The sequence below is a fragment of the Oreochromis niloticus genome, linkage group LG23, assembly GCF_001858045.2.
Source record: "Oreochromis niloticus isolate F11D_XX linkage group LG23, O_niloticus_UMD_NMBU, whole genome shotgun sequence".
Classification (NCBI taxonomy): Eukaryota; Metazoa; Chordata; class Actinopteri; order Cichliformes; family Cichlidae; genus Oreochromis; species Oreochromis niloticus.
The window spans coordinates 17,356,104-17,378,778 of NC_031986.2; the positions used below are offsets into that span (position 1 = coordinate 17,356,104).

General features: G+C 39.4%; 2 protein-coding genes across 4 annotated transcripts in view; both read right to left on the minus strand.

Annotated features, from left to right (window-relative positions):
- LOC100699477 (sodium/potassium-transporting ATPase subunit alpha-1) overlaps window positions 1-22,675 on the minus strand; it is a 118,198-nt gene that overhangs the window by 28,247 nt on the left and 67,276 nt on the right. The gene's annotated exons all lie outside the window — the stretch shown is intronic.
- LOC112841652 (sodium/potassium-transporting ATPase subunit alpha-1) overlaps window positions 1-22,675 on the minus strand; it is a 71,845-nt gene that overhangs the window by 27,187 nt on the left and 21,983 nt on the right. For 2 of the 3 annotated variants that reach the window (XM_019351430.2, XM_003446550.5), the window contains exons 1-7: window positions 4,316-4,455; window positions 3,685-3,795; window positions 3,020-3,079; window positions 1,028-1,129; window positions 788-889; window positions 581-694; window positions 192-326 (exon numbers count right to left, since the gene is read on the minus strand). In XM_019351430.2, the coding sequence (XP_019206975.1) occupies window positions 192-326; window positions 581-694; window positions 788-889; window positions 1,028-1,129; window positions 3,020-3,079; window positions 3,685-3,795; window positions 4,316-4,327 (636 nt within the window). In that variant the 5' untranslated portion in view covers window positions 4,328-4,455. Of the gene's footprint in view, window positions 1-191; window positions 327-580; window positions 695-787; window positions 890-1,027; window positions 1,130-3,019; window positions 3,080-3,684; window positions 3,796-4,315; window positions 4,456-22,675 lie in introns of those variants that run through there. The other variant, XM_005452356.4, reaches the window with a different exon arrangement.

Consider the following 22,675-nt stretch of genomic DNA (forward strand, 5'->3'; position numbering starts at 1 on the left):
AGCAATCAGCTGTCATTAGGTGATGCACAAGGATGGAGGGCTGAGCTTGATTCTGCCCCACTTCAACAATGTCCAATTACTCAAAAACTATTATACATACAATAAGATTTATAAAAATAAAACACTAGCTGTCAAACCCACGCTCTACAAAAATGTATGGTGTGATTAACACAAGTATTTGAGGTAAAGACCTTGCAGCCTTGAGCAGAGACGACTCTCAGATCAGCAGGAATTCGATCTCCTCCTTTCACCTCCACTAAATCTCCGAGCACCACCTCTTCAGCGTTGATGCTCTTCTTCTCGCCATCACGGATAACCAGGGCTTGCTATGAAATCAAAGATATTTTAGGGAATACATCAAATATACCCAGATATGTCAAAAGACACATGAGTATATATTTTTATTCCCATCAACAAAAAGTCAGATGAGTGATGGTAAAAATGTATCATCAGTGTTGTAATGCTGATGAAGAAACACTACTCCTTAGAATTGTGCAACTAGTACCGCTGGTTGAAAAAAATTATAGAAAAAACAGTGTGTATAAATGAGCTGTTACATTAGCTTTTTTGTGTGTCTCACCTGTGGGACCATGTTCTTGAAGGACTCCATGATCTTGGAGCTCTTGGCCTCTTGATAGTAGGAGAAGCAACCGGTGATGATGACGACAGCAGAAAGCACAATACCTAGGTACAACTACATGAAGAGAGAAGACACAGTTAGGTCGTCTTTTGTGTTATACATTATTTATTTAACATACAGCAATCTAGTTGAAGACTTTATTGTTACGTTATCATTTGCAGGTTCATCTTCTGAGGCAGCCTGGATACTGTAAGCCAAAAAGCAGAGGATGGCACCAATCCACAGCAGCATGGAGAAACCACCAAACAGCTGGAAACAAGAGGAAATAACCATCAGTCTTTGCTGGTTTTACTAGTTGACAGTGACTCAAACTAATTTTGCATTTCTACTATTTGGATAGTCCACCACAGGTTTGTGGTTTGCAAGGGGAGGATGTTTGACTCCTACCTGTTTGCAGAACTTGACCCATTCAGGCGTCGTAGGAGGAGGTGTGAGGGCGTTGGGGCCATCTCGGGCCAGGATCTCTTTTGCTCTGGATGAGGAGAGACCCTAAAAAGAACCATAAAGGTAAGAGGAAAGGTTAGGCTGTGTAAAACATGATATGAAAATATGTGATTCCAGTTTTTTCCCTGTTCCTAAATAGGTTTTAATCTTTGTTGACTTAAGGACAAACATAATAAAGAACAAGAACATTTCAGTTTAATACGTACAGCGTTTAAACCCAAAGACATGGTGGATTAGGGCCTCATGGAAAACCAAGAAGAAAAAAAACCAAGCACGGGACGAAATACCTCAGTAATCTTAAAATTACACCTTCCTCTCCGTAGGAAGAGACAACAAGAGAAATGCTTGCTTATGGGAAACCAAGTCTTGTAATTAACAGTGAGACTGAAGAATACCAAGTGATCAGGTTTTAGCTTTTTCTATGAAATCCTCTGAAGAAATACTGGGAATTTTTTCATTACTATTTTCTTTGCTGGCAGTGTCAATAAACCTGGTTTCCCTGTATGAGTTAAACTGTTCAGACAGGTCAGATTCCAGGACATAATCAGCCTCAAGCAGTGGTTCGGTGGGTCTGTATTGGTGTGTGAAAGTGGATTCTGTGTTTTTATCTGTAGCTTGATGAAGATCACATGCAGCTACATTGAATAGTATCCAAGTCTGCCTTTTGTAGTGTGGTATGTATTGATACTTTAAAGGTCCAGTCCACCATCTGTCTAACCTGTTAATGTAACTGCCTGTAACTTCACTTGAGTTGTTTAAAAAAATAAAATAAAAAAAAATTTCTTCTTCATTTCCACAACTAATCTGGGACTATAAAGACAACGTATTTTGTTTGTGCCACTTGTGGCATTAAAAAGAGTCCAGAAGCAAAGCCTGGGATAGGCTCCACCCTCCTGACGACTGGTTAGACAGAAAAGAATGGATGGATGTTACTTTACAGAGAAAATATTCCTCAACCAGCTTTTATTGGAATGAATGAAGGCATAAAGCTAATTACACCTAGGCTAAAGAAACAAATAGCTGCCACACGGCCCATGACTCAAACTCAGGCTCCTTCTGTCCATGTGTCAAAGCATCCTTGGGCAAGAAACTGAATCCCAAATTTCCCCCCGATGCAGCTATCTGAGTATGAACATGTTGACATGTTAGATAAAAGTGCTTAGTATAGATATAAACAATGTATTAATGTGTGTGTGTGATTGGGTGAAAGCAGTTTGAGTGCCCCTATTAAGTAGAAAGGTGCTATATAACAGTGTTTCCCAACCAATGTGCCGTGAGAAATTATCAGGTGTGCCGTGGACGATTACCTGGTTCCACCTGATTAGTACTCTAAGCGTCCGGTGTGCGTAACGGGCAGAACAATTACATTCTCTCCCACTAGAGGGCAGTACACCTACCTGCTCTAATTAAATGAGTTGCCAACTGCCAGTAAAACACAAGAAGACGAAGAAGAAATTACATAATACTCATGCTATGATTGAGACGACGCAGCACGTAGTAGCAATAGATAAATATTTGAAAAGAAAAAGTAGTCAATCTGAACTGGGTCCTGGAGTACATTCCGACCCAGATGAAGGTCCTAGCATGAGTAGTGTTCAGAACAAAGCAAAAAAAGTATACTGGGGACAAACCGAACCGATTCCGCTATGTCTGGTGAAAAATGATCAATATGCTTTTTGTGACAATTTTTTTGGGTGGTGTGCCGTGTGAGTTGTCTAATGTGAAATATGTGCTGCGGTTCCAAAAGGTTAAGAAACACTGCTACATAAGTACCAGTCCATTTACCAAAGCACACTAAACTGTTGCCTGTCCTTAGCCATGTGCTTATAACCTCATGTTGGACTGTGAAATCCTCCTTGACCCGTGGGATTATCTTCTAAAAAAAAACACACTTCTAAAAAACTAGACACCCACGCGCCCGTCTGGAGTGCTCACCCTGGTTAGGTCAGTTCCATATTTCCTGATTAGTTCTTCCAAGGTTAACCTGTGATCATCCTATTGAGAGAGCAGGAGAGGAAAAACAAAGAGATTGAAAAACATTGAGTAAAACAAGCCAAAATCCCACAGGCAGGCATGCATTTTATTATATGTGTTTTATTATGTGAATGTAGCAGCAGAATAATGCTGTCCATGTATATACTGTTTGCGCATGAAGGATGAGTTGATTAGATCTAAGAAACCACAGAACACAACAACAACAGAGCCTCTCACTCACTCAGCATTAAAAACCAATCTAGATAAACATGACTTAGAAGGTAATTATAGCTGACAGCATCTTAATAACATGGGAGTGTACGTTCACCAGTGTAAGCAGCAATCTTCATGAAATATAGCTCAGACACCTACATCTCATGTGACCAGCAATGAGGCCAAAGCAGAGGTTTGCCTCAGCCATGACTGCATCATTGCTGTGGCCACTGGCAATGACTGAGTGTCATTAAAGTTCATGAAAATCTATTCAATGCCTTTTTCTTTCTGTGACACATAAAACTATTTAGCAATAGTTTTGCACGCTTAAAATTCTAATTGTTCTTACACGATATCAAGCCAGTCAAGTTACAGATGATTACAGAGTGGCTACACGTGAGCTGAGTACTCACCAGGTCCACTTCTTTCTTCAGCTCATCCATGTCCTTCTTCTTTCTAGCCTTCTTGCTTTTCTTTCCTCCATTTTCTGACGTTGCTGCCAGTTTGTAGTTATCCTTTCCTCTCTGGGGAGAAGAAAGTGGCACAAAATGGGGCATTAATAAGACTGAACATATGTGGAGGGAAATTGCCCCGAAGCTTCCACTTCTGTTGTGCAAAAGTAAGAGCAGAAAGTCAGGTCAGCCATCCTGTTCAAACATGCTCTGACACCGGTGTTAAAAGCTGTTAGAAGAGCGAAATTCTTTAATCTGGATGTCTGGATCCGGATAATCTCGGGTTTATAATGCTGCCAAAGCTGTAAAAGTACATTTAAGTTAGAAAAAGAAGAATTCACATTAACACGCAACGACAAATTGAACCCTGTGAGATCTAGGTTGTCACTGATGTTGACTCCAAACCTAGCCCCAAGCATAACCTCATGATTTGGAAAAGACAAGAAGTATTTTTTGTTTTTTCTTAAAAGAAATTCTATTTCTTAACCAAAATCCCAAAAGTTAGACTGATTTCAAACTTGAAAAGAAATGCAGAACCTAATCTTAAGCTAAGTTTAAAGGCCAAAATGTCTGACAAAATTTCAGTACTCACTCCAAACCCCATGATTGTAGTTCAAGTCCAACAGCAGTCAATCTTACTGCCTTACAAGTTAAACTTCCCTCCTCCACTTCTCTCTTCCACACCTGCACTGCCTCTTTCACTCCTGTATCTTCCACGCTCTCCGGAGCAGAGACGATAGGTAGCATCAGTTTGGCACACCTTTATACCTGACGTGGTGGAGCTGTAGCTGGGCAGGGCAAGACCAGGTGGGGGCTAAAGGTTACTCAACCCCTATGCGTTGCTCTAACTGCCTCCTGTCTTCCGCTTGACTTTCACCCCTCATTCTGCCATTATGAAAAAACCATTTACATTTTCTTGCTCATTAATTTTACCTGAAGCGTTTATGTGTTTATGATATCTCCACCCGCTCGAGGTTGAGAAACTTGAGTGAATCCAGCTATGAAGGTGACTTATTTCCTCAAATCTTCATTAACAATGGCTGAAAATAGGGACTAGATAATTAAAATGGACTTTTATCTTGTGAGGGTGCAGGTTACCTGGTGCACATAGTATCTTTGCTATGTGCACCAGGTAAACTGGTGCACATAGCAAAGATACAATTTGGAATGCAATGGAAGTAATCCAATGAGCCTGAAGCTTTCTGAACTTCCCTTATGAAAAAAAAGATCTTGCAATTCATTTCCAAGTTATATTACTTTAAGTAATTACCGCTCTGGAATGCCCTTTACTATGCTAAACCACTGTGTTTAACATAAAATGCTAAAAACAAATTCCTTGGTTTGCTGCCTGCTGCTCCCTTACATTAACTAAAGCCAAAAAACCATTTGAGACTTTTTCTTTTTTCCCACACTGTTGCATATCAACTCATAATAGCTGTAGTTCACCGCAGTACAACCAAACCCGGGAAAGGATATTGGTTTGTGGTGTAGTGATCTGAAAGTCATCAGGATGCTAATTAACAAAATGTGCCCGTCATGTCAACACCCAGAGATATACCTTTGTCTTAACGACATATGATCACACCTTCTATCCAAACACACGAGCACACACATTTGAAATTTGTGTTTAGACTTTCATTTACAGAGTTTGTACATGTGGATGCTTGAGTCTTTGGGATGTTCACCTCCCACACAGAAATTATGCAATTCTTGCATCAATAAAACCAAAACAGCGAACCATGATTGAGCCTAAGTGGCTCCCTCAGAGAGTTTATGGAGATAATGTAGGTCTTAGTTCTGTAATTAAGGCATTATAGGCTCTTGTATAACCCTAAACAATGCTCTGTCATACACAAACAACGTGGGAGCTGAAAACGTAAAACATGGCCTTTAGACCGTTACTGTCCTACCAACTACATGAGAGTTAGTATGAATAGTATTAAAGGAAACACCAGCAGCAGGGGCACAGGGTCCAAGCAATCTAAAAGACACTGAAGAGCTAGATTTTTTTTTTTAAAAGACAGGAATGTGAGCAGCCGTACTTATGCTTAAGAAAAGTGATTATAATGGAAGCCAACTTTGCAAAATATACAGTACTATGTAAAAGAGAGTGGGTATAAAGCATTCACGATGCAGACACACATAACCATAAAGACAAATGGTTAGAAATCAAAAAAGCATGTCCAAAAATGCACATGCAAATGCATAAATATAACCTCTTAAACTGTTCTTAAACTGAAATGTAATGTAATGTAACATTTCAATGTAACTATTAGTGTAACTATTCAGGATTTGTGAATAGGAGAGCCAAGAATGTAGACTGGCTAGTCTACATTCCTACCATCACCTGGGTTTATTGGCTTAAAGCATGACAATCAGCAGAAATGAGCTTCCCCCAAAGGGTGACTGGGCTTAGACTAGGGTGAGGAGGTCATCTGGGAGAAGCTCAGAGCAGAGCTGCTGTTTCCCCACATTCAAAAGAGCCAACTGAGGTGGTTTGGTCATCTGACTGCAATCCATCCTGAAAGTCTCCTAGTGAGGCGTGAAGCGTCTACCCGGGGAAAGTGCCAGGACAGACCCGGGACTCACTGGAGAGATTATATCTCTCAGCTGGCTTGGGAATACTTCCTTCGAAAGCTGCTTGCCATCAAGCAAGCATTCTGGACTGTGCATTTAAAGAATGGAAAAGTGTCTGTTGTGCATTGCTGAAGAGCTTTACTGAGTTTCTTATGTCAGAGGGATTCAACACTGGGCTTGAACGAACACTAAAATCTACCTTTGATAATATAGCAAAAAGGGTCCCAAAGTTCCCTAAACTGAGACTAAACCTGGATATGCAACGTGTGAGTGAGTGCTCTATAAAGTGCTGACTGGAGCAAGAAAGCAGCCAACAAGCCGTCTATAGTAGTGCCAACATACTGACTGCCTACATGGACTATAGCAGTGAATGGTCATTTCAGAATAACTCATCATGGCGTGCGGTACACGTACAGACCAGTGATTCTTAAGATTTAGATTTTAGTGCTTTGTCCTCCTCATAGCCACTCCTGCAGCGAGGGTGACAGCCAAACCCGTGTTGACATGTGAGAACATTTGCCTTGCTATGTCATTTCTACTCCTCCAGAGATGCCTGACAAATAGACATACATCTGTTGTTTACTTGAGAAGCTATCATATGATTACAGCTGAAATGTGTGACTTGTTTGCTACATCTTATTCCTACTGGAGGCTTCTTCAAGGTTTCTTGAGAACCCCTTCCCCCACCCAAGTACTTGTACAAGACAGCACAAAGCCTACAGATACTTGGAATCTGTATATTATATATATTATAATAATATATAATATATTCATTAAATAAATTTGACTTTGTGCCATTTATTTTCAATTTGACATAAAACATTCACATGAGGAGTGATGTGAACAAAAAGCACAGATGTGTAAAATGCAACCACAGTCGATCCAAATTACAGCCACATGATAAGAACAGCATGTTTCCCACCCCACTGAGACAGTAAATCCTTGTGCTGTAACAGCACAACATATCATCATGTATATTTGTTCATTTACAACATCGAGAAGAGTGCTCGCAGTCAGATTAACTCTCCATGCACCAAAGGTTAAGGCCTTTATATTAGCTTCTTTTTTTTTGCTGTTACACTAATGTGACTTATATTAATAACTATTTGGAGACATAATGTGTTCCTGGATGCCTGCAATGGGTAAAGTTACCATAAAAATATCCTTTTCATCAGCAGATTATATTTATGTGATACAGAATGTGAAGTCATAGCAAAATTGATGAGCTAATTAAACTCTGTGGAAATCTGTATTATCTGATGATGATGAAGATGGGGGTAGACCACCAACTGTATATGAAACATGGACATAACCAATGTGAGCAATCACAAGTTTGTGGAAAACCATTTTGGATCATAGGTCCGACAACGCTGTTAGAAGCTAATGATGACATGCTTATTTTAGACCAAAGAAAAGCTGCATATTAATATTATTTATTTATGTATAGTAATGTTTATTTCTTCTGCACAGTTGGGCATTTTAACCTGGATACGTTTTCAGGGCAAAATTAATAATGATATGGCAGATTACACACCAGATTTTCTCTGAGCTTAAGGCTGTTAAAACATGTACTGTGTGCAGAAGCATCTCCCTGCTGTGGACCCAAATATAAAAACATTGACTGGTAACGCCTCCAGTTCCCAAGGGAAAATGCCAACACAAGACACAAAGTGAAAGCATCAGTATTATCGGCAATGCTTTGTCTTTGTACAGTCGTTCCCAAGCTGTGGGGCAGGACACAGCAGGTGTGACATGGATGACTAGGTGAAAAAAGAATTAAAATGAAATGAAATGCATCAGATTGTTTTAGTTAGGTAAGATAATTAAGAGTTTGCTGATGCTATTGCACTGACTTTTATTTTGTAAGGTGAAGATTGTAATATAATAAAGGAGATATAATAAAGAAAATAGACAGAAAACATGAACAATCAGACAGCCCCAATGAGCAAACACTTGGCAAAAGTGGGAAGGAAAAACTCCCTTTTAACAGGAAGAAACTTCTGGCAGAACCAGGGTCAGGGATGGGCAGCCATCTGCCGTGGCCTGTTGAGGGAGACAGGACAAAAAGACGTGCTGCAGAAGGGACACAAATATTATCATAAAAACATTCAGGCCTAAAGAGAGCAACCACAATATACAACACCAAGACCCAATCAAACTGCTACCAATACCAGTGAAAAATAAGAACTTCACACTGAATGTGAGAAAAGCCCAAATATTTCTCAATGAAAAAATAATGAGCTGGAAGTGACAGCCCAGTCTCACTCATGCCATAACCCAGTACTTCAGGGCACCGCCACCAAAGCACACGTTACACCTAAAGGAGCCTTGACCAAACAATAATAACTGACGCCCCAGAGATAAGAGCTGGTCTTACTTTTATAACAATATTATAAAATTCTAATTAGCCATTAACATGCACTTCAAAGACAAGTAAAGTTACTAAACAGCCCAGCTGGATTACAGGCTGCAGTAGATTATACCTATGGTTCCCAGAAGGTAGGGTGGGAACATAGAGTTCGGACAACCAGGTGAAAAATGTTGTTAGGTTTACATTAGGTTGTGGACAATAACACAGTTTTTATGATTTTGTCTCTGTACATGACATCAAAGTGGACTGCAAATAACACAATCAACATGTGACTAAATTCAAGGGTTTTAACCAAAGTATTTCAGGGCCATTAAAGTAATTGTACAAACTAATTTCTTAAATATAAGAATTGTTTTTATTTCTTTGCTGTCAACACACGTCGTGGTTCCTCTTTTGAGATGCTGTACAGTCCCCACCAGTTGCTGCTTGTTTGACGGTCTTGCTGCATTCAGTTTTGTTCAAAGGAACTGAAAAGCACGCTGTGTTGGGTTCAGATCAGGTGACTGACTTGGCCATTGAACAATATCCCCTTTCTTTGCCCTGAGAAAACCTTGGGTTGCTTTTGCAGTATGATTTGGGTCATTATCCATTTGCATACACTATAGATCGCATGTCATATCATCTATCAGTGCTTTGCACCTTGTTGTAAACCTTGACAAACCTGCAGACCCTTACAGTGATACCCCTACCTCCTTAAGAGCATTCTTGACTCTGTAAGATGTTGTGAAGTTGTTTTTCTTCACCATGGAAATACTTCTGTGATCATCCACTTCCTAGACTTCATCTGTGGTCTTTATGTCCTTTTGATGTTGGAGAAGGTTTAATTTGACCTCTTTCACTTGCGCTTACATCTCTTTCAGGCTCATATTGTGAGTTCCAGTGAACAGCTACCAAATGCAATTTCAACACTTGGAGTCAACTCCAACTCTTTTATCTGTCTGATTGGTTCTGGAATAGGCAATAAGTCTCACCTGGACATGAAACTTCTTATTAGCCAGTTGACTAATAAAGAAACAGTGTCTGTAATTCATAAATATTTTGAATTAAAGCTGAAAGTCTGTACTTTATTAACATCTTGACTGCTTGAACTAAAATCCTCTGGGGTGGTGCACTGAGTCAAATTAAAAGAAAAAATGGTAACTGTATTAAGTAAAAGTCAGTTGAATGAATATTTGTTTTACTTTGCCAGCATTTAACAGAAACCTTAGGCAGGAACAATCTACAGAACATCATGTTCAGAAAGCCTGACATACTCCCAGTAGGACTTAATAACTCCCAAAAAGAGACTTCACACACATACTCAAAATTTCCAACTTAGGTGTTTGTCTAAAGCTTGAAAAAAGGAGGACTGTAATTTATTCTTTGTGTTTAGAATTTAGCTCAGCATGTGCATTTGTAGGTTTCAGTGTTAGCAGTAATTTTGGCTTGGTTTTGATAAAACAGACACAGAATGGCCCGTTTTCACAGAAAAAATAAACATTTAAGTACTGCACAAAAACATGCTATATAGCCTCAGACATAAATGTTTCTTGTCAGAGAATAACTCCAGATGAAGAAGTCAGAGACTCTGTGGACACGCTGGGATATCTGTGCCAAGGTCAAAAAAAGAGAAAACAGACTGTTGTTGAGGCTGCCATGAACGAAAGGGACAAAAACAAAAAAACCAACGTTTTGTCTCGCTTGTTTTCCACTTCTTCTCCTCTCATACAAATATAGAAAAAACTGAATGAAGTCAGAAAAAATTATATGGATATGATGCTGCTAAATGCTGCATAGTTGTTTTCTGTCATCAAACAGAGGATTATTGTTATAAAAAAAAAAACCCCTTTGCCCTAAATTGGTTGTACTAAATATGATTTTGTTTAAAATTAGAAGCCTGCCATTATAGCAAACTAATAACTACTCAAAACCGGACTGTACTTGGTCCATATCACTTTAATATATTTTGTAGTCTTTATCAGTACATTAAAAAAAACCCAGTCAAAGTAGTTTCCTTAATCATTTTTAATCCCATCAGTTTAGTTGGCAAAACATCTTTAATTTACAAATAGATGCTGTAATACAAACCCTAAGCAAGAAAGATGCCTTCTTCTTAAGCATGGCATGCAGAGTTCATAAAGAATATATAGTACATTACTTTTGTAATAGATTACTTTTTAAATATTTTTGTCCATGCATCACAGGTCCCATTCACATGCTAAACAGTACTATTTATAAGGTGCTCCTCTGTGAATATTTTACTTGGTAAGTAGTAAATAAATAACAGAGTTTTTCTTGTAAGTCTTTCATCTCTGACTGCAGCTGGTAGTCTTTGGTCTACCTGACAGCTTCAGTTAATTTAGTACATTGGCCCATGGATCAGTTCTCTACCTCCTACAGGTTCTTGTTGGAGTGCCTCAACAGAACCAGTGCCTCCAGAAGAACACCACAAAAAGGGTTATTGCTGCCAGATATAGTCCAAGATGGTGTTGAAGTTTGTCAGACCACATCTGGCACCAGTATCAAAGACTGACATAACATCAACATGACTGGCAAAGAAGCCAGTAGGACAAAAACAAGACGGAAAGAGTCGGAGCAAGTTGGTTCTATGAGTGAGAGGATTTTATGGTAATAAACTGATTGAGGATGCTATCATTCTCTTAGACTTACTTAATTGTCAAGCAGACTCTCACATATGTAGATGTATCACTGTAAAAGTGAAACATTTTCATGAATGGAGATAGAGGGTTTAAAACAAGGTGTAAAACTCAAGAGCAATGAGCCTAGAAATGGCTTTTGCAGAAAAACCTAACCCTTTAAAAGAGCCTGAAGAGTGTTTTGGGGAAAAAAAAGATTCTTGGACAGATAAAACCATCAAAAAATGATGGAAAGAGAAAAATATGGAGAAGCAGAGAAACAAGACAAGATCCGAAGCATAGCACATCATCTGTCAAACATGGTGGAAGTAATGTTATGGCATGTATTGCTGATGTGACTGCTGATAGAAGCAGCAGGATGAGGTGAAGTGTAAAAGGGAATAATGTCTGCTCAGATTCAGCCAAACTGGTGGAAAACTGATTGGACAGGACTTCACAGTGCAAATAGGAAATGACCCAAAGCAACCTGTAGAAGCAACCCAGAGTTTCGCAGTGAAATGGGATATTCTTCAATGGTTAAGTCAGTCACCTGAATCAGGAAATTCAAAAACCAGGTCAAATTGTGTATGAAAGGAGAAGATAAGGCATAAAACAGACGCAGTCCATAGCAGTTTCTACACCCAACCATTTACCAGAAGCTTGGTTCCTTGCAGGCCAAGAAAGAATTGAAGAGTTGAAAGAATTTCTGAAATCTTTTTGCACCACAACAAAATGCTTGTGTAATTAGTAAACATTCAAATCAGCTGCAGTGTCAGCAAGAAATAGGCCAGCTGACAGATCAACGTGTAATCAAACTAGGCTACAGCAACACACATGGCATCCTCTCTGACATGAAGGAAATGCTAAGTGGTTCGGTTTAGCTGCTTTACAAGCTGCCAGATCGCATTCCTGGTACAAGTGGACGTCAATGGAGAGTAAATTGGATTTGGATTCTCGTCAGTTTCACCCAGTGAGATGATGACAGGGATCATGTAATCTCTCAGAGATCTATGTGTCGTTCATTCAGACCACACAGGCGCACGCACATAGACCCCGCACATCCCTTTAATCTGGTTGAGGATTACCCACTGCAATTAGAGGAATGAAAAAAGGAAGATGGAGGGAGAAAGAGACAGACAGGGCAAGGGATGTATTTTTCTAATTCAGATTATTGCTATTGTCAGTTTTATTGTATGGCTAAGGTCACTGTCAAAGCTGCACACAGGCAGTTGAAACTGAACCATGAACAGTACAGAAGTAATTAGGGAATCAATACTTGTCTTAATGATTTTGACAGATTTTTTTCCTTCATGTGCAGTTTTCCTAAAGCTTGTGTTAATATTCTTCACAACTTCATATTCATCAGAATCACAAATACAAATCTTTTAGCACATCAGATGAAGATTAAGGGTTTCTTTGACACATTCCTTTATGTGCTTATAATGAGCTTGATGCTGAAACACATCCCATCCCTGATCTGAGGCCAATCCAGCACTATCAGTCATGGATTGGCCTCCCTAGAACTTGGACTTCAACATTATTGAAGCAGTGTTGGATCATGTTGACAGAGAACAGAACAAAAGGCAGAAACATCCAAAGAAGAGCTTTGAATGTCCTTCAAGAAGCCTGGAGAACTATACTTGAAGACTACTACTCAAAGAAATGAGAAGAAAGCTGCCTAAGAGAGTTCAGACTGTGCTGAAGAATAAAGATGGTCACCCAAATATTGACTTTCAAGCTTGTAGAATTGTATAAACTATTAAGTACTGTATTTTCACGTGTGCTGTCACATGTTTTAATACATTTCTGCACCAATTTTCCATTTTGTAAGAACTCACACCAAAAATTAAACTCGATATTTAATTTGGGGTTGATCACAACCAATGACAGGATGTAAAATATATAAAGTACAAATGATCTGAATCTTTTAAAATGTAATCACTGTACAAATAAAATAGAAATTAAAAGCTATGTAAGACGTACATGTGACGTTATAGTTTTACATTTCCCAGCATTGTGCGCTGTAGTATAGTGGCACAGGGAACTAGTGAGAGAATAAAGGAAGAAAGAGTCACTGTAGGCACTTTCAGCCTGGCTGATCCAAAATCCTGGCAACAGCAACAAAGAGCTACTGTCTGAGCTCACTCTTTCTCACACATTCATGCACACATACTGCAATGTGCAAACCCCAGTGTGGATGCAAGCTAGTTTGCTAACAGACACATACCAAAATGATCACCACATGCAAGTAATGTGCTAGTGATTTTCTTCTCACCACACGTCTTATGGGTTTTCTGGATGATTCCCTAAAGACTGAAAAACTTCTAAATTCAGGCCTTTTTTGATGACAGGTTGGTTAGGTTTGGGTCAACATGGTAACGTCGGTTAAAATAGATCCTTTAACATAATCTGGGGACACCTATCTGACTGAAAGCATTGGCAAGCTTTGCCCACGTGCCTGCACTTGCAGCTCTAGCTCAACACGTGCCACCTACAGACAAAAAATGACACCTGGGGTTGTGACACTGATGCATCCTGCAAGTATTATACTTGAATATTTTTAGTAACTGTTGCATCATGGCAGTCCTTAGGGCTTTCAGTCTGTGGTGGCAACATCAGTCCAGTGGCTCCTGGACTCAACCTTCTATTTTGGTCATGACTGGAATATTTTAATTCTAATCAGTTTTATTTGTACACCACAACAGCAATCACCTTAAGGCACTTCAAACAGCTACTTTTATTAGAGGCTTTTTTGTAGTCCTCATGAAATGTGGCTCTCTACGTCACATCAAGCACCATCATCAGGTAAACCTGCCAATATGTGTGAAAACAAATACGAGCCAATCTCTTTTGTTCTTTGTGTTTAGCAAATTTTAAGCCTTTTGAACACCACAAACAAGTAAATGTCAGCAAGTGAGGATTGTTATTGTGAGCACATAGACATGTAGGCATGCTGACGTAAATATTTAGCTCAAAGCACCGCTATTCCAGCGTTTCACCTTCTGCTGCAGAGGAACTAGCACGTTAAAGTCTTTATTTTCCATTACTTTTGTTTGTGTGTTTTAAGGTCTCCCACAATATCTCTGTGGCACCTCTGTCAAAAACTGCTTTTAAAGGTTTGTTTTAAACACATTGTAGGTCGCAAAATAGTACGTTAGGAATATAAAGTCAAGACTGAGTATTTAATATATGTGTTATTACAGAATAGCAACATTGCAAATTGTTCAATTACATTTTTTTCAATTCAGTTTTATTTATACAGCTCCAAATCACAACAACAGTTGCCTCAAGGTGCTTTATATTGTAAGTTAGACCCTACAATAATACAACAGAGAAAACCCCTACAATCATATGACCCCTCATGAGCTAGGGATTTGGTGACAGTGGGACGGAAAAATTCCTTTTTAAGAGGAGGAACCCTTCAGCAGAACCAGGCATTTGTTTAAAAAATTTAGTTTTAAAGACATAAATCGTGCTCTGCTTTACTAGACAACCACCCAAAGTGAAGTTTATGCCGCTGCTGCCCTAAATCCTGACACCATGGTCAGTTTTTCTCAGCTGTGATGTTTCAGTCTTACACAATTCAATCATAGAGTCACTATGCAGTCTGTTTGGGAGTCAAACTAAGGTCAAAAGATCAGGAGATTGGTTTCAGTGAATGTGTTTAAGAAAGGCCATCAAATGCTGTTGCTTAACTGTCTGAGCAAATCTTGTGTTTGTCTCAAGAGACTGTTATCAAAAAATCAACATCCAGGGCGCAGGCCTTCAGCCAGCTACCTCTGATGATTTCAGATACAGCTCTAAGTTGTCATTATGCCTTTCCATAGTTGTAAACATGCACCTACTCACTAATTATGGCTGCAGCTACCAAAATAAAAGGGAACATAATTGTTGTCTTCAAACCAAGATTTTGTTTGTGCAAGTTTTGTTATGACAAAGGTTTTGCCCGAAGCAGAAAATGGCTACACACTGTTGTATGTGTTCAAAGGCATCTCAGTTGCAACATATTCGAGACTAAATACATATTAGGTAAAAGATACGTCAAGGTCCTGAACTGGGATGATCACAAAAAATACAAACTGTGAAAAAACACATTGGAATGTGTAACATAGCAATGAGTCATTGCTATCAGCTTCATTTCAAAAGTCATGCAGCGTTTGTTTCAGCTGTGTGGCGTTGTTTGTTGAGAAAGCTTTTAAAAAAAAATAAAAGGAGATTCTCGTAACTGCCTTCCACAGTAAAACTGCCTTCACTTCCCTGAATGACTCGGTCAGTGGTCACCTTTATGTCTGACATGAAAAAAAAAAGTTAGCTTCCTGGTTAGCATGGTGGTATGGGGCTAAACACTGTTATCTCACAGCAAGAAGGTTCTGAGGTTGAACCTTCAGGTCAGTTTATGGTTTTCTGTGTGAGGCACGTTCTCCCCAGGTATTCTGGTTTTCATCACAAAGACATACATGTGAGGTTAACTGGTGATTCTAAATTAGCCACAGGTGTTCAGTGTGTACCCTAATCTGAAATATGTAATTCAGTTTCTTCTATTTCCTTGAAATTTGTTACAATCACTGCATCCACACACAGCTGTATTTTTCCTGTTATTCTTGAGGTTGATGGAAATATTCTTTTCTACAATTTAATAAGCAGTGGGCATGAAACTGGCAGACCTGTAGTGCATGAGTTAATAATGAGTAAATCCCCACTAATCTAGGTGGTGGATTAGGGCTGATTACCCCTGAAGTGAAATGCTCAGTTTTCCAAACAATGGATTTAACCATATATTCCTGGAAATCTAGAGTGAATTTATTTATTTATTGGTCTTTAATCAAAGTTAAGGCAAAAAAAGTTTACTGAGCCTGTTTAGAAACCTGCAACAGAAAAGACATTCAAATGAAAGAGAAACATATTGAATGTTTGAACTGAGACATTTTCTTATTGGATGAAAAGTATTGGTTCATTTTGAATGTGATGGCAGCAACACATCTCAAAATGTTGGTGGAAGGACACAGAAGGTTAGAAAAGTAGGGGGGAGTAAACAGAAACAGCTGGAGGAACACTTTTATCTAATTCGGTTAATTAGCAACAGGCCAATAACATGATTGGCAGAGTTTCTTAGAAGTAAGGAATGAAGAAAAATGGGTGGAGAATCATAACCAGAAACGTCACCATCTTCTCCGTGGCAAAGGTTGGTTTAAAATGTACAGAGGCAAAGTAGAAAAGCCTCTGTGGTCAGAAAATTAAAACGAGAAAATCTGTCATCAGTTATCAAAAGTCTGAATTGGTGATGGAGGACGTCAAGGCGATGGTATACCTGCTGCTTGGTCTTTGGGTTTTTATCAGAGTCGGGGAACACAGCGTTGTCTTTTGTGTAGCCATTTCCCTGGTTGCTGGGTTTCAAAACTGCCAGTTTTGATTTTCAGAGAGGATGACTCACCGAGTGACATCACTGACTAGCGAATCAATATCATGGAGTATGTTGACGTCACATTTTTGGCTTGCCTCAGATTTCTTGGAACCCCGGCCGGGGTTTTAGGGTTTTCCACCTAACAGAATACCCTAAAAACCAAGTTGAGCCGTGCCGAGCCACCCAAGTAGGTACTAGTGGAAAAGGGCAATTAATGTCTATGGAATTGTCAGATTGCACATCTGGAAAGTCACCCTCTGCGATGAATGGTATATCCAGGTTTTAGAGCTACGTATGTTTCCATCCAGACGAAGTCTTTTTCAGGGAAGGCCTTGCATGTTTCAGCAAGACAATGCTAAACTGAATACTGTATCTAAGGGCAATTAATGTCTATGGAATTGTCAGATTGCACATCTGGAAAGTCATCCTCTGCGATGAATGGTATATCCAGGTTTTAGAGCAACGCATGTTTCCATCCAGACAAAGTCTTTTTCAGGGAAGGCCTTGCATATTTCAGCAAGACAATGCTAAACTGAATACTGCATCTAAGGGCAATTAATGTCTATTGAATTGTCAGATTGCACATCTGTCAAAATGCACATCTGGAAAGTCACCCTCTGCGATGAATGGTATATCCAGGTTTTAGAGCAACGCATGTTTCCATCCAGACAAAGTCTTTTTCAGGGAAGGCCTTGCATATTTCAGCAAGACAATGCTAAATTGAATACTGCATCTAAGGGAAATTAATGTCTATGGAATTGTCAGATTGCACATCTGTTAGAATGCACATCTGGAAAGTCATCCTCTGCGATGAATGGTATATCCAGGTTTTAGAGCAATGCATGTTTCCATCCAGACAAAGTCTTTTTCAGGGAAGGCCTTGCATATTTCAGCAAGACAATGCTAAATTGAATACTGCATCTAAGAGCAATTAATGTCTATGGAATTGTCAGATTGCACATCTGTCAGAATGCACATCTGGAAAGTCACCCTCTGTGATGAATGGTATATCCAGGTTTTAGAGCAACGCATGTTTCCATCCAGACAAAGTCTTTTTCAGGGAAGGCCTTGCATATTTCAGCAAGACAATGCTAAATTGAATACTGCATCTAAGGGAAATTAATGTCTATGGAATTGTCAGATTGCACATCTGTCAGAATGCACATCTGGAAAGTCACCCTCTGTCTGGATGGAAACATGCGTTGCTCTAAAACCTGGATATACCATTCATCACAAAGTCTTTTTCAGGGAAGGCCTTGCATATTTCAGCAAGACAATGCTAAACTGAATACTGCATCTAAGGGCAATTAATGTCTATGGAATTGTCAGATTGCACATCTGTCAGAATGCACATCTGGAAAGTCACCCTCTGTGATGAATGGTATATCCAGGTTTTAGAGCAATGCATGTTTCCATCCAGACAAAGTCTTTATCAGGGAAGGCCTTGCATATTTCAGCAAGATAATGCTAAATTGAATACTGCATCTATTAAAACAGCATGACTTGATAGTAAAAGTGTAGGTTGGTTCATCACCAGATGAACTCATTCATGAAATGAAAAATACAAGAAAGTAGATCCAGGACTGTTAAGCAGCTAGAATAATATATCAGGCAAGAATGAGGGAAAGTGGCAAGCATGGCCCTGTCCTAACTTTTTTGACATTGCTCCCATAAAATTAAAAATGACCTTTTTTTTCTTCTTAAAATGGCACGTTTTCTATGTTCTGATGTGAATAAAAATGTGGGTTCACAATGTTTTTTTTATCAATAAATTCAGTTTTTATTTGTATTTTACACAGCCTCACAACCTTTCTGGAATCGGCGTTATACACTTAAAAGTCTCTCACCTTCTCATTAACCTCTCCTTCACCACAGTGGACAAAGAAAGGTAACTTGCTGGGAGAAGCTAAGAGCAGAGGAAAATGTCAGGGGAGGGACAAGATAACGTTGGAAAGGAGGAGCTGAACAGACAGGAGAGGAGGAGACTTGTCACATGACGGTACTGGAATGTCATCTTGTCCTTGGAAAGGACACAGGCATCTCACAACAAAGGATTTCCTTGTCTGCATTTCCCCAACTTTTTCTGTCTTGATTTCACTCTCCTTCAAGAAGCTCTTATCTGTCTTCCATTTTCTTAAAGTCTCTCCTTCCCAGCTGCTATTCACCTTTTGTACAACACCATCTCAGTTCCTGACACTGCACACGAGAAGGACACACACTCAAGATGCCCTTTGTACTCTAGAGTTTTCTCTTTTTTCACTCTGCTGCTAGTTATTTCTCAGTGGGAGTTCATTCACACACACATGCACACACCTGTAACTTCCCCCACATCCCCCATACCTCTTCATTATCATAATCATTTTACCTCTCTCTCTCACAAACACACATACAGACAGAATTCCTATGCTGACTCCTCCCCTCTGTGAAGACTTTCCCCTGGGGCCCTCGCAACCTTCCCTCATGGAAAACTACCAGGGTACACCACACACACACACGCACACACAACGAGACCTGTGTTAACAGTGGACCGCAGAGTAACGGGGAATAGAAAGAAGAATAGAGAGAAAGGGTGATGAGCGAGGGGGATGGGGGACGGAGGGCCTGTGACTGATAAAATTTGATGAAAACAAGCGTAAATCTGTCCAGCTCTTCCAGTCACGCACACGTGACAACATGAATATTTATACAAGTGACTTGAAATGCTTACCGATAGCTAAATGGTCACTGAGAAAGAGAAAGTGAGCACGCCCACTCCAATTCAAAGCAACACCACCTCCCACTGGACTAATCCCCCACTGAACTAACTACAGCCGATAGCACTTTGCTATATTATTCACAGGACTTTCATCCATTGAAATGTTACTGTAGCAAACTGCAGGTCAAGGGCAGATGAATTTTAGGTTAAAATTCAGCTTTTTTCAGTTACAGACATTGATTACCTTTGCAGAACATAAAATGAAATGATTATTATCACCTTAAAGGTAAACTGTGGACATACCAGACTTATGTATGGAGTGCAAGAGGCCAGTTTTCACACTCATTTAACATGCGTGTTAATCCTAAGACCTGTAGGAATGATAACTACTCAATAGCAAAATCATCATCAGCTTAAACGAAGCATTAAAACACTTAAAGGGTATGTAGAGTCTGGATGTTCTCACTACGGTCATCTCAGGGACATAGCACAGAAGCCCCACCCACTTGATGTTCAAACCCAGCCAATCAAAGGAAAGTTGGCTTCCACGGCAAGGTGCCTTTAAAAGAAGGTTAAATGCCTTGTTTCGCCACAGAGGATCAAGTGAGGCCTTGTAAAACATAAGTCAAGATAATTTTGAATGGTCATTGATGCAAAGGTACTCTACTGGATCCCCCCCCCCCAAAGAAAATAGAGCTGGAAATGAGCATAATAGGTCTACATTACAATTATTTACGTTTTCCTGTGAAAAGTGACCTTTGGTGTGAGTCAGCTTGACCAAGTTTTATTTTCACCAAACATTTATACTACGACAAACAAAGGGTTCAACTCAGACTCTCAAGAGTCTGAGCCAAGAATCAAGCACCTGCTTTCTCCTCGATTACTGCTCACTCCAGTCAACCTGAACAATATTTCAGTAACACTGTGTTTGCAGTTTTTTTGTGTTTTGCAGAAAGGTAATTTGATAATTTCCCAACCACTATAAACCACATTCACTTGAATGTGATGGCTTTGTTAGATTTCATGTTCAAATTCAGTTCAATCAATTTTTTTAATATAGTGCGAAATCACAACAGCAGTCGCCTTGTGGTCTGCTTATATTATTTGAGATCATTTGTTCTTTTATATCAGGGGTGTCAAACATAAGGCCCAATGGCCAGGATCGCCTCGACCAAGACTCTCATCTGGCCCAGTGGACAGCTTTAGAAAATGTGGAGTGCATAGATTTTTTCTTTTAACTGTATTTTTATAAGTTTTATATATTTTCCAAATTTACCCCCTCCCCCTAGTTCCATTCATATTACACGAAAGTAATTAACCAATAGATAAACAATTAAATTACAGAAGATTTCCTGTTTTTTAACTATGTACTATGAAAAGTCAGATTTTCTTTTTCTTACAGTGTGTCCACATGGGGAAAAAAAGGACATTTTCTGTGAATTAATGAAAACTTTATAGTTTAAAATTACATGACAGTATGGGTAATGGACTACCAGAACCTAATTTTAAAATGTTAAATGGCATGTATTTGTATAGCGCTTTACTTAGTCCCTATGGACCCCAAAGCGCTTTGCACTACATTCACACACTGGTGATGGCAAGCTACGTTGTAGCCACAGCCACCCTGGGGCGCACTGACAGAGGCGAGGCTGCCGGACACTGGCGCGACCGGGCCCTCTGACCACCACCAGTAGGCAACGGGTGAAGTGTCTTGCCCAAGGATACAACGACCGAGACTGTCAGAGCCGGGGCTCGAACCGGTGATGAGTCTGTCTAGCACAACCCCTCGCTGGAACGAGACAATTCTACTACAACAGCAAAAGCAAGACGCAAGTCACCAAAGTTCTTTGTGTTACTCGTGCACGAGGGAGACCCGACTGGAGCCGAGTTTCGTTCCGCCCACTTGACCTCCGTCGGACTCTCAGCCAGGTTCCCTGTAGCGCTCCTTTTATTGTGGTTACATTAATATGCATAGGTTCATTAACATATGACATCTTACATAGGTATACATGTAAACAAAGAGTACTTTGTCTGTGTGTACGTATAAGTATGTGTGTGTGTGTGTGTGTGTGTGTGTGTGTGTGGGGGGGGGGGGGGGTCAAGATGTGACCCCATGAACGACTTCCCTAAACCTGCTGGCCTGGAAGTCCAGCAGTTCATCTAAACAAAAGGCACTTATACTAAAACAGACATAGATGTGTTTATCATACCATAAAACAGTAAGAGAAGGTACGACCTCTCTCATGACCCCAGGATGTGTGTGTATGCCAGAGTGCTCTGGGATGCACACAGAGTCTTTGCAGACTGCTAAGGATCACAGATCCTATCAATATGCAATTGATTAAACACCTCTAAGAATATATGGTTATATATTTCTAAGCATAAATGACAATCCACAATATAAACCTGACAACCGGCAACCTCCCGATTACAAGACAAACTGCCAAGACGATCGCCCGATTTTACACATTTATCATGCTTTTTCACCGGTCTGACCAACTTAATATCAAAGTCAGCTATGCATCGCTCAGGACATCCCTGCATTATTATTAGTGTCAACATTTTAAAAAATCCATTGTGAACTGTATTTGTTTCAAGCTTTAAAAATATACACTATGAAAAAAAAAAAAAAAAAAAAAAAATATATATATATATATATATATATATACACATATAAAAAACATTTTATAAAAGAAATGTTTCTTTTTAGTAACGTTAAAACGTGTTTAACAGTATATTTAGATTTAATACTTTCGATGCTGCAGGTTTAAAGCCTTGATCGTGTCACATAGTGTTGCTTTATTCTAGGGTGTAACATCCAAATGTGAGGACATGTGGTGCTTCGAGTTCAGCTCTGAAGCTTAACATGAGGATTAGATGGACAGTTTTGACTGTTCAAAATATAAACACCACATTGTCCCGCCCCACCTGTCACTTCCTTCAGCTTCAAAATTATGTAATGTACAATGAGTCACACACACACACACACACACACACACACACACACACACACACACACACACATCTCTCTCTGTTTTTCCTCTTTATAAAAAAAGTATAATCTTTAAATTACCTTACAACAGTGATCAGTATTTAAATGGTTAAAATTCCACAATATCCACACTGGAAGCTTTAAAAAATCTGTAAAAAAAACCAAAACAAAGAAAAAGCAAAGAAAAACAGTAAGTGAGATGTGAATGTGAGAAATACTTAAAACAAATCTAAAGTAAATCGGGGGAATTAATATAAGCGAAATGTTAAAGTTAAAGTTTGTGGGGTTAATTTTGACAGCA